We start from the raw sequence: 12,698 nt of genomic DNA on the forward strand, positions 1-12,698 counted from the left end.
TTTCCTGCCAAGGCAGGGGGTCGGACTAGATGATCTACCTAGGTCCCTTCCGACTCTAGCTACTATGAAACTATGAAACTATGAAAGACATATTCTTACAGTGACTTCGCTGGTACATATAGGGCATAATTACACATGTGCCCAACTGTAGTTGTTACTTTAGATTTAGCAAGTACTAAATGACCACGCAGTATCCACCAGTACTGCAGAGTCCCGGTGCTGCACAGGTTATTTCCAGTCCTATTGCATAGTAGCAACAAGCTACTGCACAGCTTGTTGCTACTGTGCAGTAACGGTGGTGTCACAGTTCGTGCCTGCCAATGCTACATCGCCACTATGGTATGGCAACATAGCTTGTGTAAACTGCTGCCAGCTGACCCACCAGTGGGGCAGCTCCTGCCTAGCACCTAGCTGAGTGGGGAAGGAAGAGATGTCCCATCCTAGCACTGCTCAGCTTCCCTCTCCCATGGGGAGCCGGGAGCCCTACAACGTTGGGACAGGGTGGAGATGCAGTGAGGGACCTGGTCCCCATGTTCTTTACTGCACAGCAGTTTATGCGCATGGTTACATGGTGATACATTACTGTGCAGTAGATCAGTCTACTGAGCAGTAAAGAGTCCCATGTAGACACACCCTGAGCAGTATAACATGGTGTACGTGGAATGTGCTTGAGAGTATTAGCTCCAGAAATCCTGAGGGTCTGCACAGACAAGCCCCGACACACATTTATCCAATTCAAGCTCTGCTGTGATCCAAATTGATGTTGTGAAGTGCCTAAACCTTATATCAGCTCCCAATTCCTTAGGCAGGAACTGACCATGCTGAGCAACTGCTTGATGGTGAGAGCATGCATGCAGCTTAGTACAAAATATCACAAATGGTGGCAGTGGTGGTAGCCAGCTTGTACTCTTGGCTTCATGGGAAGAGCACTTGCCAAGGTGGTGGGGAACATTCACTGAGCTGGGTGGGGGCATATGCCTCTCTTATTAAAGCTGGCCCACTATGGAGTGAAAAGTACAAGGAGTGTGACTTTAGGATCCAGTGAAGATGGCATTAGTCAAGGTGGTGAAGCTTTTAAATTCTGGCCATGGCTGCCAGGTCTGTTTTTGTTTTTTTAACCAATGTCTACCTAACGAAAACATGAGTAGTCCTGGTAGCAGGGACTAGATACCAAGACTCCCCCCGTTCCCCCGACTACATTTATGTGCTTGCTTTCTCTCTTCTTCAGCCCACCAGAATGAAGATCTGATCTTTGGGAGCAGGTTAGGTAAATGGTTCATACTAATAACAGCAATGATTGCTAACACTTTCTGTGGTAAAATATCTGACCTATTCTGAGAGGCCAGGAATTAAGAAGTAAAATTTGTCAAACTATTTTAGAACATTATAGTTGAAAATTTTTCCCAAAGTATATTAAAATATTCAGAGTAACAAAAATGGTAAACAATTGAGTTTCCCTCTGTAATTAGAACTATCACAGGATGGGGAAGTTCATAATCATGACTTGGTTGGGTAAAGGCAAAGACCCACATACCTTTTCCAAGTGTTTTGGCTTCGATGATCTCACTGATGCGCCCTGGTCCCACTCCATTCTGAGCAGTTAGTGTGAATTTGTACCAGGTGCCACATTTCAAAGTCTCTAAGCGGTAGGATCTCTCACTGGGGCTAATGGGAAAACTACCCCACTGCTCACTGTTATCCTCTGAGTACTGGAGTATATAGCCTGCCAGAAAAACAGAGGCAGCAATGATAAGTCAATTTAACATCAGAAGATATGAATCATAATTTTTGCAGAACACGACTATACACTATGATGACTTTACTATCTGTAAAGCCTTCCATAGAGACAAATAAAGAATGCCTCTCTGATCAGGTTAGCTTTAATACATATTGATCAATACACTTGGGTAACTGTTCCTATAACAAATTCAAATGATACTTGCTCTGCATTATAGCTTCAGACCATAAACAGGAGAGAGGCATTTTTAAACATATTTTGCCAATCAGGATACAGCAAGTGATGAAGTGAGACTCTCATGTGTATTGTCAGAGAGAGAGAGAGTTACCGGAGAAATAACAGAGGTCATGCTGGGACACGGTGGTTAAATGACTATGAAAAGAGATTGCATTGTACTGTACAGTGTTTTCACTATTAAACTAAACTTTGATATTTTGTTTTTCCTCATTGAAGCTGTTTATTATAATATATCATTTTTTTTAAATAAGAAAATTTAAGTAAGCAGTTATAGTTAACCTGAATTCTTTTACCTCGGATAGAACTGCCACCATTGTCTCCAGGTATCCAGGAAAGAGTGATAGAGGAAGATGTGGTTTTGGACACAGTAAGTCTAGGCTGGTCTGGTGGAACTAGATGTGAAAGAGTTAAAAACAGAAATACATTCAAATGATTATGCACGACTTTAATACATTCTAACAGTCAAATAACTGTTTTGGGTTGCAAAAAATGCAAATGATTTCTGTCAAAGTGTCTGTTTAGTTGACATTCTCAGCTAAGATTGAGCAGACAAGTTCTCATTTTTTATACTTAAATTTCTATACAATTTTATCTTTTGCTTCTAAACCCCACTATTTCTCTGAACTTGTGAGCTTCTTAGCCCCTTCTACACATGCAGGTAAAGGTGCCCGGGAATCTAATATGTAGTCCACACAATTGCACCTATCAATGCACACATCCATGGCAAGAGGCACAATTGTAGGTTCATGCATTAGATCCCATCACATATTATCACCAGTGTGATCATGATCTCAGGCTCCCCCTGAGATGCCAGCTACAGAGCTCACACTGGGGGACAATGTCATTGGTTGTGAAGCTCACAGCAGGGATAGGAAGGAGAACATTGCCCCCACCGTGCGCCTCCTGCCAGGAACACTGTCACCGCTGTGAGCCTTGTTGTCTGCAGGGCTTGCAGCAGGGGCAGTGGGAAGAATGCTCATTTGGGGGACCTCAGTAAATGGGGCTCCCAGCCATAGGGGAGCACTTGGACACACATTCAATTAATGAGATAACTAGAACAAGCTACAAAGTTACTCCACATTTTTTGTGAAACAACTTTGTAGCGTATTGCATGTTTTATCACACCATTAATTGGTTGAATGTGTAGCTGGGTAAGAATTTAAAGTGTAAATCTGATATCTTTTATTAGACTGCAGCGTAATTCTAAATGATGGGGAAAGATGAAGTCTTTCAGGATTTACTTTCTGGTTAATTTTCATGTGTGTTTTAAGAGTGAAGTCTGGCTTTCTTGAAGATAGAAACCAAGGCTGATTGCAAATAAAGGCAAAGAAATGCCTCAAATTATGGTAACTGCACATGCAAATATGGGTATACTTCATGTGCAGTTTTGGGAAGCACCATGTGCTTACTGTGTTAAATAGCATATCTGTTTATGTTAAATAGTATAGGACAAATTTATGTGCAAAGAAGAAACTCAGCTTTTTATTGGTATAAAAAGCTTTCACAAAGTCCCAGCTCCTGTATACTTTCCGCTTCTATTCGTTAAGCCCATCCACATGAAGAAGATGCCAGTTCTACAGATGAGGGTGGAGAAACCTGCACATTTTGACTTAATGTGTTCCCCACAAAGTCTAACAGACCCATTGAATTCTCAGAGCACAATGTTAAAGGAGCTACTAGTGGGAAAGCAACTAACTCTCTTGTCACTATGACAAAATATCATGGTTCCATTATATAAAAGGTACCTGCAGAGCTGGTCTTGATTGGTACTAGCTCAATTTGGCAGAACCTATATGTCTTTGATCCCTACCTTTACCCTTTATTGTGTTCTCCCATTTGAACAGGAAACCTGAACCCAAGGACAGAAAGTGCACTGTGTGTTGTGGACTCTTGGAAGATGCACTTTTTCAAAGATAATGCTGCTTGATGACAAATCAACAGGTGATAACTGCTGAGATTTTAGAAGGCTTTTTAGTTCAGATAATAGCTCTGAATATTTGAATATTTAATAAAATTGTATCTGTGCCATTTAAGTTTTACAACTTAAACTGAACATTTGGGGTTGGGTGAGGTTGTGAGGGGAGAGCTCTCCTGTGATTTCTGGAAATGCCTATTACTATTTAGGTCAGAAATAAAAGGAAGATCTTTGTGATATTTTATCATTTCACTCCCTTTTCTACTCTAGTATGAACCAGGAGAGTCAGAGGGTTCAAGAACAGTATAAATGCATATATTTTTTAAAAATGCATTATTCACAAATTTACAACAAACCTTCAGTTCAAACTGAGGTTCAGCTGAGGGTTTGGATCTGTGTTTTCTAAAGGCAAAAGATTGCCCTTTGTTAACTTTAGGTCAAGCCAAACAGAATTGTTTTTCTGTTGTTTGCACTTATTTGAGGAAATTGCTACTATCAATGAGTTTGTGGAGGTTGATCTTACTGTACTTAAAGTGTTAAATTATTATGAGTGATGGAGAAATGTAATAAAGAAAAACAGACTCTGTATTCCAGGGGAAGATTAATTATCATATATGCATTGCACTACTGCTCTTTTATTCATATTTATTTGGTAAATACCATGGAATAACTCTGAACATACTAAACTATAAAAAGATTTATTGTAAAACCTTTCATCATAGTCTCACTTTCCCCACATAAGATGATGGTCCAACATATTAAATGCCAATCTTCCTCTATCCCACAGGGAAGCAATATTGATTTGCTTTTAGTTACTGTTGTTCAATACCTGCCAAAATATACAATTATGTGCTAGCATATACAAAAAGTTTTACACTTAATAGTATTTTCTCATCCAGTTTCTTGTTGTGGACATGTATCCAACATCACAACAAGAATGCCTATGCCCTCCCTTGGATTTTGGAAGAGTTAACACACTCATGGTATGTCTACACATGCAATTAATGCCCAGAAAGTTTACTGCAAAGTGAAATACTGTGCAGTAAGCTTTCTGTGACAGCAAGTCTATATGTACACCCGTCGGGAGCAAATTCGCTCCCAATAGGAGCTGGTAGGAAATGCCTACCCTGCTCTGCTGCCATATGGGAGCCAGAGGGAGTTCTAGGCTCCCCTGGAGGCCAGCCTCAGGCTGACAGGGGATGCTAGGGTCAGGCCTGGGCTCTAGGAGATGGGGTGGGACAGCTGTTTCTCAGTCTCAGAGATCAACGGATCAGGGCAGGGGACTGGGAAAGTGTTCTCTCCCCAGTAGCTCTTTCCCAGCTCCCTGCCCTAATCAGCTGGGCACTCACTGCCAGCTGTCACACTGGCGGGACAGCTCCTGGCCACCCCTGGATGAGCAGGGGATCCCCACCCAGATGGGGACTTGCTGCTAGCTGCCCCACCAGTGGGACAGTTCCTGGCTGCCCCTCATGAGTGACTGGTGCCTCTTGAATTTGTGCGGGGCACCTGCAGAAGCCACCAACAGTGATGGCCCTGTCAGGTGGGGCACCAGCCCTGCTGACAGTATCAGTGTCAGCCATCGGGGGCACGTGTCATGGGGGGCACGTGCACCCCCATGCACCCCCTACCAGTTGCCTATGCCACCCCTGGCTGAGCGGGGAACCCCACCCAACCAGGGGCTCATCACTAGCTGCCCCACTGGAAGGACCGCTCCCAGCCACCTCTGGTGAAGCAGGAAATCCCTGCCTAGCTGAAGGCTTGCTGCCATCTGCCCCACCAGTGGGGAAGCTCCTGCCCACCACCTAGCTGAGTGGGGAAGGAAGAGCTTCCCAGTCCTGGCACTGCTCATCTTCCCTCTCCCATGGGAAGCCAGGGGCCCTGCAGCACTGGGACAGGGTGGAGACACAGAGAGGGACCTGGTCCCCGTGTTCTTTACTGCAAAGTAGTTTATGCGCATGGTTACACAGTGATGCGTTACTGTGCAGTAGATTAGTCTACTGAGCAGTAAAGAGTCTTGATTGGACACACCCTCAGTGATGCTTCTTATCATTTAATAGATAAGGACATATAGACATAACTATATTGCCATAGAGACTGCTTGTTTCTTTCTGTTCTTACTTGTGAACTGTTTCAACTGGTAATTTACATTGTATAGCTGGGTACTAGAGACACAGGGCAAGTGTAGATGAAACAGGGCATTGTTTTTTTTTAAAGCCACCACTTCAATTTAGGTCCCTTTAAACCCTTATGTTGTACACACACACTGCTGACTTACCTGCCTCTCCTGGCAGGAAAGGGAGGGCAATCTCCCAGAGGGCGGAGTGATTCCTGGGCTGTGGGGCAGGGGGGGCCGGTGCTTCCCTCCACAGCAGTGGTGGCTCCCCCAGGTGGCACCCACCTGCAGGCACCTATCTTGGGTGGTCTCAGGGGGGCACTGCAGCTGCAGAGGGAAGCAGCAGGCTACTGTGCAGCTCAGTCAGGCAGGCAGGCTGCAGGGTGGGGGGAGGGAAAGATTAGGCTCGCTACTTTTCTTGGGCCGAGCCTGCCTTCCGAGGCTGCTGCCAGGCTGCCTGCAAGGCTTCCTGCAGAGCCCCTGAGCTGCACAAAGCCTGGTGCTTTGCTCCATGGCTGTAGGGGCAGCAAACTAAAACTCCTCAGAGGATTCCTTGCTACACCCCAAGTTATTTAAAGCTCATTAAGCCACCGAATTTCCTACAGCAGCTGTAATTCATGTACGTCACCAATATGAGCAAATAACAACACCATTAAAGTGGAGAAAAAGCATTGAGCCCCCTTTAAAGTGTTGCACACACATGCTCCTTATTTCATCTACATACAGCCACTGTGTTCTTCAAAAAATGCTCTGTTCTCAACTCAGTAATTTTGCTTCCTCTTTTTGTCAGACAACTTCTTGACAATCAGAGTACATTATGAAGTTTATTTATTTGCCCAAGACTTACAATGAGGTTCTTGAGGAGGGGAACCCTACAAATTTGGAATGTATTTGTGTGTGTATGTATGTGTATGTGTACATACAGGTTATTATAAACATTACAGTCATATGTATTTTCACACTGTAACTGTTTGTGCACCTATTAGTTCCATGATGGGTAAGTTGTATATAGAAGATGCATACTTGGTTACTGCTACTTAGCATTATTATACTGAGAGCTTGTTTTCAATGCCCACTATTTACATCATAGGCTTTTATAAAATTCTCCTTTTACACTGAAGATCTCTATGATAAATCTCAGTCCAGGGGTGAATTTTAATTAGTCATTCTTTTGGAATCTTGAGACACCTTCCTTTTTCTGTAAGCCTTTTCTTTTTTTTTTTTTTTTTTTACACAGGAAAAGCATGTAGTAGTTTCTTTGTGTAGAACTCAGGAACAACTGCAAGCAAACAGGCAGTTCCTGGTCTTCAAATTCTTTTGTATATACTTAATTTTAACTACATTTTATTTTTATTTTCTTTCACTTTGTATGGTTATATCTGTAAAAAAAAAAGGTATTAGAAATATACCCGCATGCAGACACTACACACATACAATATGTATAGATATATGTATACACACACACACACATACATATACATATAATTTAGGTATTTAATTTAGTATGCTTGCAGGTATATTTTTAATATTTTCACAAAGTTAAGCATTCAAAAAATTCAAGAAAATAAAAATTAAAGGTCATACTAGTAATATAGTAATAGAGAGAGAGAGATATCTATATAGCTAAAGATCTATCTATCTATCTATCTATATCTCCACACACATAGACCTAATACCCCCAACAGAACTGTTATCTCATTGATCAAGTCCAATAGGCTTACCTTGCACCTGCAAATTCAAGATTATTTCATCAGATCCCCAGTTGTTAGTGGCCACACAGCTGTAATATCCAGAATCCTCTGCTTTTACAGTTCGGATGACAAAGCTGCCATTGCTAAAGATGCTTCTTCGCCCATCAGTCATCACTAGACTGGGTGTCCCGTTACTACCTCACAGGAAACAAAATGCATACATTAAAGAAGTTACAATCAAAATTACTCAGGATTGGATTAAACCAAGAGAAAACAAAAGAAAAATCTTATCTCTTTTTAAGAATAGGAACGGAATAGGAAATAATATTTTGTGGGAGAAGATCATCAATCAGCATGAGGACACAAGCTATTTGGGCTACAATCTGAATAACAAAAACTCCCTCTCTCGCTAGTAAAGTGCCACTTTACAAGGACACCCAATCAGGAAAAAATAAAATTCTGGGTTATAAAGTCTGTCTTTATAAAAGAACAATTGCAATTATAGTACATGGATTTTGCTCTCATAGTTTCAGTGTATCATTGTTGATTCAATGCTTGGCATAATTTTTTGTCTGAACATAAGCAGGTCCTTCAATTGTAAGACTAATCAGTCTAGAAAGGCCTATTCAAATTCAATATGAACACAAACCACACTCATGAATGTTTTCATTTGGGAAAATTAGTAGTGCTAGCATCTAAATTGTATTTTGCTACACGATGATATCACAGTGATCACTGACAGTACAGTTAAACTGCCTGAGCCTGACGTTAAATTAAAATCAGAAGTAGATTTACAGTTTTTAATATTTTCATATCCCTTTCTTTTTACTTTTCCCTCCTTTTCAGTACCTTTTGATGCTGCCTGCCAGCTAGTGTCAGCCACTGGCATATTCAGAACTGCTCTACTACACTTGTGCCTGGTCTCTGCAGAAGGGAGCAAGGATAGAATACTCCCTTTCTCTCTTGACACACTTGTGAAATATCAAGCACAACAATGCCCCACATTTTAAAGCTAAAGTGGCCTTATTCAAGCTGCACATTTAGTTGCTGGTTACCTATCCTTCATCCATTTGACTGTAGGTGATGGGTCCCCAACAGCCTTGCAAGGAAGAATGATATCCTTCATCCATGGAGTTGTTACTGTGCCACTGAATGTCAAAATTCTGGCTGGAGCTGAGCAAATAAAAGAAGAAAACTGAAATGGAGTTTCTTTTCATCTAGTCAATGAGGAAAGAACACAAACACCAAAAAATAAATCTTTAAAGCAAGCGCCAACTTGTTCCAACCTGCATTCCTATTAAATAAATTATTTCCAACTCTATGATTGGGTATTTATTTGAACACAAGCAATACTTAATACTTGGAGAAAAGAAAATCTGGGTAGTATAGAATGGGAAGGGCCTTGAAACAGGAAAGAATAAAACTGAGAAGCTCTTAATTACTGACCCTAGACATGGGGGTTTTCCTAGATTAGGAAAAGTTAATCTTTTGTGTATTTATTGGACAGTCAAGCCTTATTCGAAAGGGATACCCTGGGGAAAATTGTCTCATAAGTCAAGCTTGCAGGCATAGTATCTACAACAGGGAAGAATATTATAAAGGCTTAGCTAATGAATTAAAGCATATCTGTCCTATGACATCCTTATTAAATTTTAAGTACCAACAAACAAAACATCTCATGCACCTCACTGGGATAAAAGCTGAAATCAGTCTGAACTTATTGATGGCTTTGATAAACTTTTTATGAATAAAATGCTTTCAATGGTTCAGAAGCATTTCTCTGGGAATCCTTATAATTTTATTTCTTGATCTTCCTACAAAAGGGGACAATTATTCAAAAAGCATTGCCTATATGAAGTTATGCCTCCTAACAATCCTAAGATCATAGATTTTCTTGACACCTGCTTTATGTTTGGGGGACTGGCTTAGGTAGCACGTTTTTCTTTCACCATATACAGCAGGTCAGGAAATAGAAGTTATTCTGGCTATTACTGATATTTCCATTCAAAATCAACATTAATGATAAAAAGAGAACTATCACACTAGTTAAAATGTTGCAGTGTGGGCATCATTACAGTCTACAATCTAGCAAGAATTAGCAGTTTAAATTGGTATTGTAGATACTTATGGTACCAACTACACAGGTAGAACTGCCAAAGGTCATAATCTGACATGTAATTTTCAGTGGCCGCATCTACACAAGGTGCCTACTGCACAGTAGCTCATTATTACTGCTCCATAGCTTGTCACTACTGCACAGTAGTGTCACTGGGCACAAACCGTGATGTGACACTACTGTGCAGTAGTAACAAGCTACTGCACAGTAAGCATCACTATGCAACCATGCTGGCATGCTACTTCATAGTAATGCCAGTTACTTGGTTATGCAAGCACTAAAAGACTGCACAATAACAACTGCACAGTGGGCAGCATGTGTAGAAGCACCCAATTAGGCCTATATTGGCTCAATGGGAAAATAAAAATCTTGGTTCTGATAATAATATCCACAATTGACAGACAGACAGATATTAACAGTAGAGTCAGTTTGGTTCATCTCATTTAGTGATATATGGACAATAAATCAAAATTGTTGTAAGCTGGCTATAAAGAATTTACACCAGATATAACATAGAATGGATATTTTCTAGTGAAAATGCAGAAATTAACTAGGATGCTATGTTAATGACATAGAGAAAAATCTTAAGCTCCTCCAGTGTAGTACCTAACTCATTTGGGGTAAAAAAAAAAATGACTGAATGGTACCTTAGTGGTCCCTTAATACTGAGACCAGTCAGGGACAGTTCAGTCCGTGGTGAAACTTACAGTTTGGACATATGTAACATTTGGACTGGTTTAAATGCAGCTTAAACCTGAGGTGAACAGCCATACAATCCTATTGAACTGGTATAAAGCTACCTGGAACAGTGCAAAAGTGTACCTGCAAAATCAAGCACCCTCTTGAATTGGTTCACCGTGAACTGGGTCATTGTGACATGTGGACACAAAACAATCCATGACTCAGGTTTGCCCAGCTCTGGGTATCCCATTCTGCATTGTTGCTCCTTCTTTCCTCCTCCCCCAGTGCTGCAGTTGGTTGCTCTGGTACACAGCCAGAACTCTACTGCCCCCTTTTTTTCCTCTTTTTTTGGCATTTTTTTAATCCATAAGCTCTCTTACATAGCTTAGTCAATGAAAGCTATCTTTCTAACAACCAATTGTGTCCTCACTTTCTACTTGACTGCAGCCTCTCAGCATGGCCCCCGTCTCCCACTCCCTGAAAACCCCTTCTGGGCATCCCAAGACAGTAAACCACACTGAGGATTTTGGTCAGGCACAGGCTAGTGAATTTTATTATACTCATGTTTAGGAGAGAAGGGAAAGCAGAACAGTAAAAATGGCCCTAGTCAGTTCACGCACATGCTATGGCCCTCAAAGTTGTAAGTAGAAGCAGTCCTTCCACCCTCCCTTCTCACTCTCCCCTTTTCAGCCACTGTGAAGCATACTGATCTTGGTGCTCACTCCCTTCCCTGGTGTTGGAGCCACAGCACTTCAATGCATAATAGATCAGCAGTTCTCAACCTTTTGCACCTTACATCCCAGCTACGTATGGTCAAAAAATCCTGGTCCCACCGGTCGAGGAGTAGGGGTAGGGTAGGTCCCCCCAGAGGCCAGTCGAGGAACAGGGAAGGGGTGTCCCCCAGCAGCTAATCAAAGTGCACAAAAGTGTAATGGAAAGTCACCACCGTGGCCTGAGTCCCACCTAGAGGACCCATGTCCCACTGGTTGAGAAACCCTGTAACAGATAAACTTTCTACCTGAAATGCTGGGGCACTGTACATGTGGACACTCTGGCCCTGTGACAAGTGTGAAGACAAGTGTGAACCAGTTTTCAATCAGTGATATTTTGGAACTGTTCAATGGTTATATGTATCCATGTCCTTAGAGCAATCCAATGACCATGGTAAGTTGCTAATGGTATCCAAGGGGCCATTCCCACAAATGAATATTACAAGGAAATTTTATTTTAAAGCACTCTGCTCATAGAATAACTGATCTGGTCAAAGATATGGTGAACTTTGCAAGTATCTCATCAGAAATTATTCATCTGGGGTACATCCACATGAGATACTTTACTATGCATTAGACTAAGCTAATGCTCAGTAAAGTGTCTTCACCTACACACACTCAGCAATTACTGCACAGTAGATAAGCCTAGTAGTATCTAGATTAGTTCAGTAGTATCTAGATTAGTTTAGATATTACTAGATATAGGTACTAGGAATATGAATTAAGCTAATGCACTTTTGACTCTGAGCAGGAGCAAATTGCTCCCTCAGCCTAAGTAGCAGGGGGCCACAGAGGGTGGGAAAAACTGCCCTGGCTTCCTGGAAGCTGCCTCCTAGCCATGTGGAGATTGGCACAGTCCCGATCTCTATAATGTCTGGGAGGCAGCTGCCAGACATCAGACATCCCCGGCCCATCAGGCATTCCCTGCCCAACAGAGATCAGGACCAGCCCCCACACCCTCTCTCAGCACAGGGCTGGCACCTGGGGAGTCTGGAGCTACTCCTGGACACTGCAAGGGGCAGAGCAGGGCAGCAGCAGCCCTAGACTGACTCTCCAGATCAGCCAGGCCCATCCCCCCCAGCTCAGCAATGGCTGCCTCATTCGCCCCAGCTCCCACCTCTTTGGGGAAAAAAAGCCCCGTTCACTGGGTGCTGCCGGGTGGGGGGGCAAACCCTGCTGCCCTGCACTGCCCCATGCTGCATGTGGGGCTTTGCACAAGCTCCCCCAATCTCCCCCTCACTCCCCTAGCCTCCCAAGTGGTGCCTTGCCCGGGCCAGCTCTGGCCCTTTAAGTTAAAAAAAAAAAAAAAAAGATAAAAGCACCACTCACCGTTCCTGTGGCCCAGAGGCAATCCCCACTGCCCCATGCCATGTGGGAGGCTCTGCACAAGCCCCCAAAGCCCTGAGGCCACTGCAGGAGCAGTGAGTCCCAAGGCTT

The 12,698-nt window shown here is 42.5% G+C and overlaps 1 protein-coding gene across 1 annotated transcript in view; it reads right to left on the reverse strand.

Moving 5' to 3' along the window:
- The window catches only part of DSCAM (DS cell adhesion molecule), a 620,508-nt gene that overhangs the window by 66,121 nt on the left and 541,689 nt on the right, over positions 1–12,698 (reverse strand). Inside the window, exons 22-25 of the mRNA XM_019557111.1 lie at positions 8,750–8,867; positions 7,725–7,888; positions 2,269–2,367; positions 1,535–1,723 (exon numbers count right to left, since the gene is read on the reverse strand). Of these exons, the coding sequence (XP_019412656.1) occupies positions 1,535–1,723; positions 2,269–2,367; positions 7,725–7,888; positions 8,750–8,867 (570 nt within the window). The remainder of the gene's footprint in view (positions 1–1,534; positions 1,724–2,268; positions 2,368–7,724; positions 7,889–8,749; positions 8,868–12,698) is intronic.

The sequence above is a fragment of the Crocodylus porosus genome, unplaced genomic scaffold, assembly GCF_001723895.1.
Source record: "Crocodylus porosus isolate Cpor-Errol unplaced genomic scaffold, CroPor_comp1, whole genome shotgun sequence".
Taxonomy (NCBI): Eukaryota; Metazoa; Chordata; order Crocodylia; family Crocodylidae; genus Crocodylus; species Crocodylus porosus.